At 37.0% G+C, this 14,813-nt stretch overlaps 1 protein-coding gene across 2 annotated transcripts in view; it reads right to left on the bottom strand.

Annotated features, from left to right (window-relative positions):
• trappc8 (trafficking protein particle complex subunit 8) overlaps positions 1–6,220 on the bottom strand; it is a 48,433-nt gene extending 42,213 nt beyond the window's left edge. Inside the window, exons 1-6 of one of the 2 annotated variants that reach the window (XM_028444132.1) lie at positions 6,202–6,220; positions 4,451–4,679; positions 2,673–2,882; positions 2,410–2,499; positions 1,412–1,586; positions 860–1,013 (exon numbers count right to left, since the gene is read on the bottom strand). In XM_028444132.1, the coding sequence (XP_028299933.1) occupies positions 860–1,013; positions 1,412–1,586; positions 2,410–2,499; positions 2,673–2,882; positions 4,451–4,607 (786 nt within the window). In that variant the 5' untranslated portion in view covers positions 4,608–4,679; positions 6,202–6,220. Of the gene's footprint in view, positions 1–859; positions 1,014–1,411; positions 1,587–2,409; positions 2,500–2,672; positions 2,883–4,450; positions 4,700–6,201 lie in introns of those variants that run through there. The other variant, XM_028444133.1, reaches the window with a different exon arrangement.
• Between the last annotated feature and the right edge of the window lie 8,593 nt (positions 6,221–14,813).

The following is a 14,813-nucleotide window of genomic DNA, read 5'->3' as shown; positions in this document are numbered from 1 at the left end:
CATTCAATTTAATTATTTTCCATATATTTTGAGAGGAGATATTACATGTTCTCATGTTATATAATATGATACACATTTTGTAACACAACTGAAAACATCAGGGTTTGTTATACACATGGTGTATTAAAGCAACTGGTGAAAAATACAGTAACTTTGAGCTTGGGTTTCTTCTTCCTACTAAATCAGTGTTATTCCAAATGAGGTCAATGTAAATGGTGCAAGGGCAGAGCTTGTGATGTGATATTCTCAGCACTGTTAAGGTTTGGAAACAAAGCTGGTGTTTGACTGAATGATTGAGAGACGATACATTTAAACTTTGAAATGTGAATGTCTGCTCTAGATCTAACCACAGTTTTGGGTGGATCCATTTTACAAGTAGTGAAGTTGATTTGTATGTGAAAACTGTCCCAACTGGCATGTATACACATCATTAGCACCATTAAAAAGGTTCACGGATGGTGTTGAACAACAACAAGGGAAGATTGAGCCGCTCCTTTTTCCACTGTATTTAAATGAGATTCTCTTTCATTCCTAACTAAATGGAAAATGGTAAATGGACTTGATTTATATAGCGCTTTATCACCACACTGAAGCAGTCTCAAAGCGCTTTACATATCAGCTCATTCACCCAATCACTCTCACATTCACACACCAGTGGGACAGGACTGCCATGCAAGGCGCTAGTCGACCACTGGGAGCAACTTAGGGTTCAGTGTCTTGCCCAAGGACACTTCGACACATAGTCAGGTACTGGGATCGAACCCCCAACCTCTCAATCAGAAGACGACCCACTACCACCTGAGCCACGGTCGCCCCTGTTGCTGATATTTGATGCTGGTGATCCGTCTAACTGACTTACCTGCTGTTGGCAATTATTCTTGTGCAGATACTGACTCCAGGGATCAGGAATCTGTTCATCTACTCCAGCTGAAATGGTTCGGGAGTTTATCTTCAACAGGTAACAGCCCTGAGGACCATACCTTTGTTTCATATCCTCATAAACAGCATCTGCCCTAGAGATGGGAAAACAACAAGTGTCTTGGTTTATTGGTCGGGCAGAAGCATACACAGTCTACACTCTGGTCAGACCAAGGGAAAAGGGGCAAAAGCCTTAGCTTTTGTTTGATGCATGCATTTGTATGTTCATAAAAATCAACATTGTCCACCATTCTTATGGTACGTTTCTGTATTGTTCAAACTGTCTGTAGTGTAGTTTTACAAGCATGGCCCCATACTTCAACACAATAAGTTAAATGATGTAGTATCAGTGTGCAGTAGAGGATATTCATTAACCAGAGGGTTAAAAGGTGTCTTTAGATCTTAAGATTTTAGATCTTACTTGATTCACTTGTAATGCTGAGAAGCTTACTTTGACTAAAACAAATGACTGAGTCACCAAAAGGAGATGTACCTTTGCTCCTCCCCTTGGCTCAGGTCATGCAGTAAAACATAGTACTTGAGAGTGTTGGGGATGAACCACTTTGGGTTTGTATATTCTCCGCTGTGCTGGATTCTATGCTGCTCCTGTGAAAGCTTTAAGAACTGCTCCACAGGGACGGCCTCAGTGGAGGACACCACCAGGAGGCCTCAGAACCGCAGAGTCAAGGACCAAAGAGTCAACCTTGCACTAACACATACACATATATATATATATATATATATATATATATATATATATATATATACACCTGTATATATATTTTATTTTTTATTTTTTTAATAGTGTGACAACATTACACCTGCAATGTAGCAATCATCCATCCACAAGGCAAACTAAAAGTTAACCGTAGAAAAAAAACCCAATTATTTACCAACCGATGAACATATTTTTACATAAATAATATTTATAAGCAGCACCGGGTTTCGACACAAGAACATTTTGAAAAAGGTTATGTCAGAAAAGTTAACTGGCTCTAAAAAGAGTTTTTCCATAAATAGACACTGGCTTTAAAATGTTTAGATCTAGTCCTCTGTGTGACTAATTAACTCCAATACAGCATCAAACGAGAACATTATTAAATCTGAGAGACAGATTATTGTTGATTCTAAACTCTGTTTAATGTTTTCTGTTGCACTTTTACATCATAAACTAAAGCACAGTAAATGAGTTGCATAAATTAGCTTCCCCAATGTATTTTTCCTCCCTTATCAATATCAAGAGAACAGCAGTTAAATAAATCCATAAACCATTCATAATCACAATAGTGTAACATACCATTTAATCAGCTGTGAAAAATTGATAACTGGCCCATTAAAGGATTCAATATTCTTTATCTTAGTTCTCACTCTCTGAGTCATGGTTTAAACACTAAAGTCTGTAACGTCATTTTTGTTTGTTCCACCTGGACAAAACAAGTTCTCTCCAACCAGTAACCAGTAAAGCACTTTTCTTGGATGACAGAAGGATACAGGCTAAGTAGTGATTGAGGAATTCATGGTCAGAGGAAGGCATCGACTGCAAGAATTTCCTTCTGTAGACCTCAAACCACGGAGTGTTTACTAAGAAAAGACAAAAAGGAGAAACAGAGCAATGAAAACAACTACAGATAGAACTACAGCATGTCAGCTAAAGCTGGGAAATACACATATGGAGCTTTCCTCATAATATTAAACTAATCATCTCCAATATAACAATAATGAGAAAACACAGCCTGAATATCCCAGATACCAACCATTAAGGTTGAGCTCATATTCTCCATTTTTTATCGAAGTGGTAGGAGCACCCTCTTGTGGCTGGCAGGTTAACACCACTTCATCGAGTAGTCGTAGCTGCCCGGGGCGCAGCGCCATCGAAGCCGTGCTCGGATCAGTCTCTATGCTGTTGACTCCAATACGCAGGTTTTTCACCACTTGCACCTGATTGTTAGGGTCTCTGATGTGACCTGCGATAGAACAAAAACACACTTAGTTCTTTAAAGCAGTGCAGGTCTGGTCCTGGAGGGCTCCTGTACTGCATATTACAAATGCTCCACCACAAACCGACCGATGATGTGAATTGTTTATAGGAACTATGATTCTTGTTTGGTTGCTGGAAATGTAGGATTGAATCTTTGTTTTTGGATATGGAGACAAACGAAAACAAAATTGCAAAAATCAATACTATCGAATCACTATGTAAATCGGATAGGTACCCAAGAATTGAACAACAATTTACACGGTACAAAAACATATTGTCCCAGCCCTAATATAGTATATAATGTCTTATTTATTTATTTATATATATATATATAAACAGTGTTTTCAACTAAAAGTTTTCATCATAGTTTATGTTGAATGTTTTTTAAGTGACAATAAAGTCTAATTGAAAAAATAAATGTGAACAAAAAACAAATGAAAATATATTGTTATTTTCATCAATTAATAAAAACTAAACTATAATGTTCACATGGGATGACGTTTTCTTTTTAGGAACTCAGGAAGGTTGTTACATAAAAGGCGGGACAAGCCCTAATACCATCCCATATAAGGTTGGGTAATAATAATTAAAGCTTTAAATAAATTCCATAAACTCTTATGCTTAACTTATGATGATGATATTTATTTTATTTGTTCTTGGCGTTCTTCAAACTTATACAATACAATGAATAAATATTATTTTAACAACCAAAAATGGAATGGGCTGAAGCAGTAACTGCTTATCAGAGCCCACCCCCAAACAGCATTATATTAAAAAAACACAAAAGAAACAACAATAGTGGTGTTCATCTGCTTATCAACTTGTGTTTCAATAGGAGCAAAACATTTTGTTTTTTAAAGAATTTTTGAACAGTTATTGTGAACTCAATAACTTAAAGTGATCCTAAAGATCATTCCAAACTTTAACACTGCAAACAAAAATGCATCTTCTTTTAACATTTGTTGTAAGTGTACTTTGTTCAAAAATATAAACCCTACTTAAATTATATTTTCTTTACTAAATCCATAAATTGTATTGTTCTTGACTTTTTAAACAGTTCATTAGTAGGTGTCCGGAATTCATCTTTAAGTATTAATGCTCTTTTTTGGAATTTGATTAATGGATCTACATTTTACATGTATTACTCAGCTTTCTGAGCAATAGGCCAGGTAGGGTAATATAAGAGATTAACAATACCATCCTATATCAGGTTAATCAATGGTAATTAAAGCTTTAAACAAAAGAAGAAAAGAAAATCCATAAACTCTTGTGCTTAGCTTGTATTTTAGTCGAGTATCTGTAACAGGTTTAGTCGACTAAAATCTTGATGTCATTTCGTTGACTATTAGTAGACTATAACTGACTAAATGAACGCAGGTTGACAGTAACTTTAGCATGATGGAGTTAGTCATGAGATTCTGTCTTAAATGTGAAGACAAAGAGCTAAATACTGAATATATCTGTATTTTACATTGGGCACCAATAGATTGGTAGTAGAGGTTAATGTGGGTCATCTACCAGCCTGGGTGTCTGTCATGGTGTCCGTGTCAGTACCTTCGGACGTCAGTCTACAGAAAGGCCTCAGCAGCTCGCAGAAACTCAGCTTGTTCTTGGCTGTGACTCTTTCAGCTTCCTCGCTGCAAAGGACGGCCACCATCGGCACGAAGGAGTCCTGAACGAACTCCTGCACGGAGCGGACACTGTGAGCCATGTTTGACACTCAGCTCAGACCACAGCACGGCGAAAAACGGCTTTCTGTGCTTCACTTCACACCGCTCTCCTCCTGTCAGCAGACATATTGGATATTATTCTCTCCACTTCCGGGGTGGTAGCGATCATGTGACTCCATTTTTATTTTTTATTAAACAACTGCTACAAAAGTACAGCAAAAATAATTCTACACATTTTTCAATTGTGTCAGGTATGAATTAATATTTTGGTATATCATAAAATAATTTGAATACATGTAATAAAACAGTTTTTTTTTTTTTTTTTTTTTTTGTATGTTTACTCCTGGTCCACATCCTTACCAGTAGGTGGCAGTAATCCGCCAAGAGTTGTTTTCCAACTGCCAACAAACTTTTCTTTAAATACAGATTGGAAGTGTATTTATTCAGAGACAGCAGACATATAAAAAATCGTTGATCAATGTCCATATGTGTAAATCATAGTTCTTAATTTAAACCTTCAACATGTGGATTGGTTGGGACTGAAGAATTGAATGCATACTATTAACACTCCAAACATATAGAAATACAATAATGATATAAATCAACTAAATGTGAGGGGGAGGTGTGGCCAACAGGGTGTGGTCATTAAAATGTGTTATTTAAATAAAGTGAGTCAAGGTAAAAGTCCAAGTTTGAAAAAATAATTATTCTTTTAGCATTCTTTAAATAACAAAGTGAAGTTTTCATTATGACTTTTGAGCATCTATTTATTAATTTTTGCCTTGACCACACAAAGACTTTCATTACAGGGTTGGATTTTTGGTCCGGATTCTGGTTTTCCATCACTTAAGTATGGTCAGATTAAGTATGGTTAAAAAGTGTTTTGTTTTTCTTTCTGTACAGAACAGATTTGAAAAAAAAATAAAAATAAATTAAAAAAAATCATTCAAAATTGTAGATATTTAAAAAAACAGAGCCATGTTTTTGAAAAATGAAATGAATATTATATACTTTGTATATACATATTTTAAAACCAATAAACATTAGGAAATGTTGTACTATATTCACTACGTTTACGGTTTACATACCATTTTACATGTTTTATTTGGTTGCATTAGTTATAATAGGGAAATAAATCAGATGGAGGAGGAATTAATTATATTATTTACTTTAGTTATTTTATTATTTACTTTTTATTTTTTGAGTTAGTTGGTCCTCTTAAAACCTGGTTCACTTATAATCCAGTGGGTGGCGGTAATGCACTTATTCGTAGTTTGCCAACTGCCATAAAACCTCAAAAAGAAGAAGATAATTCTCTCTGATTGCACTGCCCACAGACGTTTATATAAGGCAGTGACTATCCGTATGGTTGCCGTATCAATATACCGACATTCTATCCGTACGCAGCGCCCCTATTTGACCATTTTAGGTCAAGTGATAGGTCAGTCATTGGCCAGTTTAGGTCGCATGACTAAGACAAAACCTTACCCTAAAACTAACGCTAACCCTAACCCTAAAAATTGTTGCGATATTGGGTTATAACCTAACCCGAAGACCAATAGCACTGAGGGTTTTCCGTAGGCAACCGTACAAATAGACACTTTCTATATATACCAAGAAAGTCCAGCTGCAAACCTCCATGCTCAGCTCCTGCTCCCTGAGCTCAGGAAGTGACATCAGCAAATGAAGAAAAAAATACAAAATATAACTGATAGCATAGCCATGTCGGCTAGGCACTTCCGAAAGGTTTCTCTGCATTTTAATACCTTTGTTAACTTGATTACTCAGCAGTGTTACATTGAAAAAACAAAGTATAATGCACCTCAACAACAAATAAATTGATCAGCATTTCCGTGAATGATTTTGATCGTTTTGATTTCCTCTAGAGACACAATCATTTTATTTGTACTGCAGTCCTGTCACAACCTCTTTGTTTTAACCTTAAAACAGGGATAAATGTTGGATAAATTCAATGTTTAAAGATTCACAGCACTGTGAATACCTTAAAATTTTAAGTACAACACATGAAGGTAAAATATTTCATTAAGTCCGTATTATAACTGTGTCACAGTTATGTATAGTATATTTATATATATATATATAATTTTTTTTTTGTGATTAAAGTAATTCTCACAGTCCAGAGCTAATTTTTTTATGAAACAATTTCAAAACATTCAAGACGTGGTTTTAAGTTAGGCAGACAATTTATGTTAATGTTTTAAGTATTCTGTTATTTAAAAATATTTTTTTTGCATTTTTAATGTTTTACTTGGATGGTCTCTCATGTGCTCATAATTTTTGCACATCTGCATTAACATTACACTAGAAATAAATAACCATATGCAGAATCACATGGCTTGATAATCACTGCATATTGTCTTTAAGTAAAGTAAAGTAAGCATAGCTTTTAGCGCAGATCTGCTGAAAGTAGACCTCAAGGAATATAGTTATTGATATATATCTCATAAATCTAATATTAACGACATCAGTAAAATATACAATAATGTACATTTTGTTACAGTTGTGAATAGGCATACTGTTCTTAACCTATTAAGTATACAATGCCAGTTACAAATATATTTGAACCACTAAAACTTACCTTGGCGAGCACGAACAGTAAATGTTACAAAAATCCTTCTAAAATTTTGTTCCAAAGAAGTATCAAACCAGTATTGTTTAAATTATAAGCAAGTAATATGAATAATAATTTGCCAACCAAAGACACAAATAAGTGGTTGACAAAAAGCAATATTTAGTAATGTCAAAAAAGTACAAATTAAGTTATGTAAGATCAACACAAATACAATGGGCTGTAAACATGATGAAACTTAAGGAAGACATCTGTTTTGTCTTTATTTAATTGGATTTCAATTAAACTTTATTTATAAAAAGCCAACTAAAAGAAAAAGTCACATCATAGTGTTCAAAACAAAATACAAAATTAAGAAAAAACAACAACAATTCCACATAAACAAGCATTAGCTACAGTGGAGAAAAAACTCGTTTTTAGAATAGAAGCTTTTATTGTCATTGTATATATATATATATATACACAACATTAAGGTGCTCTCAAAGAATGACATAAATCACACACTTAAATAAAATACTGGAAAATGAAAGACGTATAAATATATACTACTAAAAAACTACTCAGCAAACTATATACTGTACATTACCATACACACAATATAAAAATATAAAGTGACCAGTTAGAAGATAAATAAATATGGCTCAGTGTATTGCACTTTGATGAGGATTATTCCACATGTAGTTTGAGTCATGGGAGAAAAAAGATAATTTTTTGTACAGGGTTCTCATGGCCCAGGGATAAAAACTGTCATTCTGGAGGTGGAGCTTTGTATCTCTTTCTGAGGGGAGCAGGGTGGGAGGGGTCAGAGAGGATAGCTCTGATGGTGGCCCAGGAGAGCTCCTCCTGGGTGTGAACACCCAGGAACCTGAAGGACGATACTTTCTCCACCAGGTCATCATTGATGATGAGAGGAACGTAGTCCACCAGGTTCCTCCTGAAGGTGATGGCGTTGTGTGTTTCTTTTGGATATGTGTAGAAACATTTTTTTCGGAATAATAAGAGGCTATAGTGAGGATATTTGACCATTTTAGACTGTACTTTAGGTGAAAGCAGGTTGGGAAGGAGAAGGAGTGACTAGGATAGGTTCAGTAGAGGTAGGTCGGCATTAGGCATGGCTGCACATCTTGAGGTATACTTCCATATGACCCACATCTCTGCACTGTAAAGTGCAACAGCAAATCAACATATCGAAAACAAATATAAGCAAAATAAAATGATTACTACAAAGAATAGAAAAAAGACAATAATAACTTGGATAACTAATAGGAGCATTTTCTTTTAATCAGCATTGATATCAGATGTGCATTTACACAATAGGCTGTCTGCATGCATGTGAATCTTACCTTTAAATGCTATTGCATTTTTTTACATGTGCATCAGAGTGCTTCTCCAACTTATAAAGCTTAAATAACTTCAGTTTAGGACAAATGGAGCAGTGATAATGCTTGCAGCACGTTGTGCAGCAGCTCACCTCAGGTTTGAAGTTGCTGACAAAAATTGAAACATGCATCTGAAAAATAAAAACGTTTAAAACATTAGGCATCAGTGAATTAAACAGGTTCATTTGTAATAAAAAATGTTTAAATTCTATAATAATACATAAAGAGAGAAAACATACGGTTTGGTCAGAGAATATTATTTATGTAACAATCAACACAAAACCCTCAAATCTACATTTAAAACGCATGAACTTTTAATTTACATTACGACAAACCTCTGCTAAATAAGACAAACCATGCCATCCTTTTTAATGGACACACAAATACAACAATAAATCAAACTAGACAATTCCCACGGAAATCATGGGAGGGGCTCGTGGGCGGTTGCCGGTTTGAAAGATGAAAATCCATTAAAAAATGGCCAAACAGTTAAAGTTCTAGGTGTTTAGCCTTGCATTAGGATTGGTATAGCATTAGCATTACGTTAGCATTAGCATTGGCATTGTGTTAGCATTAGCAAAGCGTTAACATTAGCATAGCTTTGGCATTAACGTAGCATTGGCATTAGCATAGTGTTAGCATTAGCATAGTGTTAGCAATAGTGTAGTGTTAGCAATAGCGTAGTGTTAGCATTAACCTAGCATTAGCAATAGCCTTACATTAGCATTAGCCTAGCATTAGCATTACACTACCATTAACATTAGCCCAGTAAACAGTAAAACCAGTAAACCCAGTAAAACCAGTAAACCCAGTAAAACCAGTAAACCCAGTAAACCCAGTAAAACCAGTAAACCCAGTAAACCCAGTAAACCCAGTAAAACCAGTAAACCCAGTAAACCCAGTACCACCAGGTAGAAGTCCAGTTTATACAGTCGTATGTGTAAAAACCCCAGTATGAAGGGAAAAAGCAGTGTAACCAGTTAGAAGTCCAGTTCACACAGTAGTGTGTTTAAAAATCCCAGTATGAGCTGAAAGTGAACAAACAGCTGAACATGTCAAAGTTTGAATGGTTGAAATCCATAAAAAAAATGACTGAGCAATTAAAGATCAAAGTTGTAAGTGTTAAATGAGAACCTGCAAACCCCACACAAGAGGAGGATTGGTGATGAAGAGGATGGGTGATGAAGATTTGACTGGTTGAAATCAGTTGAAACCACTCAGATAACCTGTAAATTCCTCATTGAGAAGGTCTTCGGGGCCATCAGAGGCCAAGTTGCCATGGTTACCCCATTCATTCGTGTTTTTGAAAAATCTCATTTTCAATTGATTACAATGGGCCTTAAAATCGCACTTTTTTGCGATTTTTTCTGCGAAACTTTAATGAATCGCTTATAAAAAATAATAGCACGCGATTCCCGACCATCACGCACGTTTTGATGTAACTTTTGCATGGGTTTTCTCAAAACTCTGGGACTAGTTACGCGCCGAACTTTTGGCGGAAGATGAATAATATTAAATGCAGGGAAGAGCCACTCACTGCACTTCATGTAATGGAGTGCAGTGAGTGGCTCGATGCGAGGCCACGAGCCCCTAACTACAGATTTTTATATTTCCTGGTAAACTGTGAAACCATTATTATAAATACGCACTCGATTACAACTGTTATTACAATTTAATGGTATCAAAATTAACCCTTGCGACTAAATTCAATGTTATGACAAATAATAGAAAGCTTTTCCATTTCATCTATTTGAAAAAAGACCAAGCCACGTTAGCTTGGCCTTATAAATATAAACTAGACAATTTCTGCAGAAATCGTGGGAGGGGCTCGTGGGCGGTTGCCATGTTGGGTGTGGGATACATATGCATGTGTATATACGTATATATGCATATGTGTGTATCCATATGTGACAGGTGTTTGGCAGGTGCTCTAATCAAGACTGCTGCAAATGGTGACCTGCAGGAAGAACACAGGTTGTTCAGCCATTGGTATGAGGACAGTGGAATAGGGCAGGTGCACACCTTATTCCACATGAGCATGCAGAAGGTGCAGGAAAAGTTGGTAGGAAATTCTGTTTGGTGTGTATATGGTATGTTGTGTTGGTGTCTAGCACATGACAATTACCATCTTTATTATTTCAGATGTGCTTCCCTGCTTGTTCTCTGCTTGAGTGGAAGACAGCTGGTTGTTGGTAGACTACCGACGGACCAGGTATTTTAAAGTTTGTTTGTAGTTCATCTTTTATTGATATGTGTTAATGTTTTTTATGGTTACTAATGTTTTCTTTGCAGAGCATCAGGGTCCATACGCTGCTCTTGCTGAGAATAATTTGTTTTGTTTATTAGTTAGGCTTTGTTTCCTTTGTTCTAGTCCGCCCTGACACGTGAGCCGGTCAGGGGCAAATAGCTGGGTTTTGCCCGTGGGGCGGGCTAGTTCCTATTTTCTTCTTCTCTTTATTCATTTTTTGTTTTGCGTTTTATTTGAACTTGTGCTCCCACCTTGTCACCAGTACCCGGTAAGCTCTCAGTCAGGCATTCAGGTGGGGCCTTAAGGGTGTAAGCGTGCCGTGCATATTCACGTGTGTAAACTCTTTGAATATTTGAATTGCAGTGTGTAATTGTTGTGAAACCAAACCCCCCCCCCCCCCCCCCCCCCAAAATCCTGTTACCATAATTGAGAGTTGAACTGGGAGTCTGGTATGGTGCGGCTTATTAATCTTTATGAACTGGTTTTAATAATAAAGATTCTATCTCCCTATCTATTTGACTGCTTCTTTTGTATTGCTAAATCCTTAAGCGGATGTAACACATAAAATGAAGAGTCCGTCCTTAAGACTGCTCTACTGTAAAGTGTCTTGAGATACCATTGGTTATGATTTGGCGCTATACAAATAAAAGATTGATTGATTGATTGCCGGTTTGAAAGGTGGAAATCCATTAAAAAATGGCCAAACAGTTAGTCTTAAGTTTTATGTGTTTAGCATTGCGTTAGCATTAGCATTGTGCTAGCATTAGCATTGCGCTAGCATTAGCATTGCGCTAACATTTGTATTGTGCTAGCATTAGCATTGCACTAGCAATAACATTGTACTAGCATTACAATTTGCTTTAGCATTAACATTGCGCTAGCATTAACATTGCGCTAGCATTAACATTGCGCTAGCATTAACATTGCGCTAGCATTAACATTGCACTAGCATTCGCATTGTGCTAGCATTAGCATTGCATTAGCATTGCACTGGCATTAGCATTATGTTAGCATTGCGCTAACATTAGCATTTGCACTAGCATTGTGCTAGCATTAGTATTGCGTTAGCATTTGTGCTAGCATTAGCATTGTGTTAGCATTAGCAATGTGCTAGCATTAGCATTGCGCTAGCATTACAATTGCGTTAGCATTAATATCACGGAGTGAGCCGTGACGCTCACACTATAACCACAGTTAGTTACTGACCTCAGCATCTATGCAGGGAAAGGCCTACCAGCATATGTGGTTGTGGTTAGCAGCTAACTCACCACCGTGGTCACAGGAGCACTTCCATTTTCAGGAAACCAGAGGGACAAATCCAACTCATGTAAATAGGGGTGTTTGGTGGGCTGGTGTTGGGTCAAACCATTTGTACAGGGGTGTTTGTGTAATTTTTGTTTGTTATGGATTTTAAAAACATTTAAAGGTAGGGTTGGTAACTATCTCCAGATACACTTTTCAAGTTTTTGGTAGAAATGTTCATTATGTCCGGACAGATGTGACAAATCTGCAATAACTGCGACCAATGGGATTTTCACGGTTCGTTTTTTTTCAATCAATCACGTCTCCTGGTCTTCCTGCTCGTTCACGGCCCCGTGCGTGCACGAGCGTACATTGCAAAGCGCGTCACCGTTGTTAGAGGAAGCCCGGAAGTAGACAACAGAATGGCAGAGAAAGTACCTATTCCACGTTTACTGGTAACGTCTTGCCCTGCTAAGAAGGGCAAGAAAAGAAAGACGTTTTTAGAAAAAGCTGCAAAAAAGAGGTCTTTGGATTTAGCGAGAGGAAAGACAAAAATCTGCATCGGAACATCTTTTGAACGATGGCGACAATTAAAGGAGGACAAGGGCCTGAAAACTGATGCTATGTTTGCTGAATTACTTTTGCACAGGTAAGGTTGTTTTGTTGCCTGGGTGATTGTGTTATCTTTTAAAATAGTGGAAGCAATTCAAGCTATTTGTCATATTAGCCAGATGTTAACGTTAGCGATACATGTCGCAAAGTATTTCTGTTGTTGGATTAGCCCGATGCTACTGTTGATTCTCTGTTAGTGCGAGCTAGTTTAGCAGCTACAGTGTGTACAGTATACATGTGTGCGTGTTTGAGCGTGTGTGTTGTGTTTGCTTTCAGCAGGGCGGTCAATAGCTGTAATGTAGGATATTTGTGATTCTTTTTAGCTATAACTGTGCTCCGTCGACTTCAACGCCGTGGAAGGACTCACTTGTGAGACTACCTAACCCCGCTGTGTCAACTGTTGCTCCCGAGTCACTGTCTGAGAGGTGCGTGTAACTTTAGGCTGATATGAACATGTGTTGTATTACCATGCTATCGAACATTCTTCCTAACTTGTCGTTTGTTCTACGTGCATCACGCTATTACTAAATGTATATGCCGATAGTGTGTGTGTGTGTGGGGGGGGTTGGGGGAGATCTGCACGTAAGGCAGGGTGGGGGGGGGGGTTGGGGGAGATCTGTACGTAAGGCAAGGGGGGGGGGGGATCTTATGTTGTACTCTTCCAGGCTCTCCTTTGAACTCGTTTTATTTCCTGCAGGCATTCTGCTGCATTAAAAAATAATACATTTCAAATCAAGTTTAACGCTGATTACTTTCTGTAATTCTGTCATTTTCACAGAGATGATAATTTCTCCGTTGCTGGAGTCCAGGAGTTAGACATTAGTGGTCCCGAAGAGACAGCTCTTCAGCAATTGGATTCAAGGTATGGTAATTATAATTATAATTTTTTTCCATTTATTTAAAAAAAATGCACGCTGCTTTACTTGCATCACAGTAACATGTCATAATATCCCTCAATTATTGTTCTTTGCCTGTGTATTCAGTATGCCGTCCCAGGACCTAAACGTTGAGGTTGGAGCTGATGAATTTAATGACATTTGGCCATAAGTGGAGACAGATCTAATAAATAAATGCACCAAAGTTGTTTACATTTTTGAGGTGTGGTTATGTAATGACAAAATACATGGTCAAGGTGAAGGTTGTTAATAACATAATTGAAAACTCATCCTATTGTTCACGGTTAGGTTATTTGGATGTATTCCTAAGATTGTTATACTTTCTGTTTTTCCAGATATTGCAGGTTGTTTAATAAAAAATCCAAGAAGTGGAGCCTCTACACAGTAAAAGAAGACAAAGACTATGGCTACATCCCAGACCTCCAGAGTGCAATCCTTAGGAAAAGGTTGTCTGCTGTGGGAGGGTTGCCACGGACCATAACAAGGAGGCCTGACGATCCCCGTCAATATGGGGTTCTGTCAGGTGTCCCTGCTCCAGCCACCCAGGACCTGTTGCAGATGCAACTGAGCAGAGGGCGAGGTGAGTTGACTTATTTTGTAAGTTGATTATAAAGTACTAATATGCTTATGTGCGAAAGCTAATTAAAAATATACTTCACATAATATTATAATATTTATACCAGGTCTACTTGTACATATTTTACAGCTCTAATAAACTAAAGAATTTGTATAAACGTAGCTGATGAACAACTGAAACTGTAATGACTTTTTGTTATCGAGTGAAATACAATAGAAATGGTGTGGTTTGTCTATCAAATGCAGTAACTGTCAGATATGTAATTCTGATGTTCTTTCTAAAGGTGAACCACTGCCGAAACAATAAGTTCCCACAGTGGACGACGCTGCCACATACAGAGCCTCACCTGCCGACCAACACTTCATGTGTATTGCCTTTGTTAATTCCATTGTTTTTGCAGGATGAAAGTTGTATGAAGTGTATGTGATGTTTCTTTCTTATAATATAAATTGTACGTGTACACATTTGTTATCATTACTAGTAAGGAGATTCAAAATGTTATAGCTTGATTGTAGATGCTTTTTGTTCAAGCAAATGCCAAAATACTATATAAAAATGTGTAAATACAGCTACTTCTTCTGTAATGATAATAGATAAAACAAAAAAAACAACACCTTGCTCAGTGCAGGGCTGTCATATTTACACATTTATTTACACTTGTCATAATGGAAACATTATTGCACTCTTCCAGGGATGTAACCCG

Source organism: Gouania willdenowi, chromosome 4, assembly GCF_900634775.1.
Source record: "Gouania willdenowi chromosome 4, fGouWil2.1, whole genome shotgun sequence".
In the NCBI taxonomy this organism is placed as follows: Eukaryota; Metazoa; Chordata; class Actinopteri; order Blenniiformes; family Gobiesocidae; genus Gouania; species Gouania willdenowi.
This window is presented reverse-complemented; position numbering and strand designations above follow the sequence as displayed.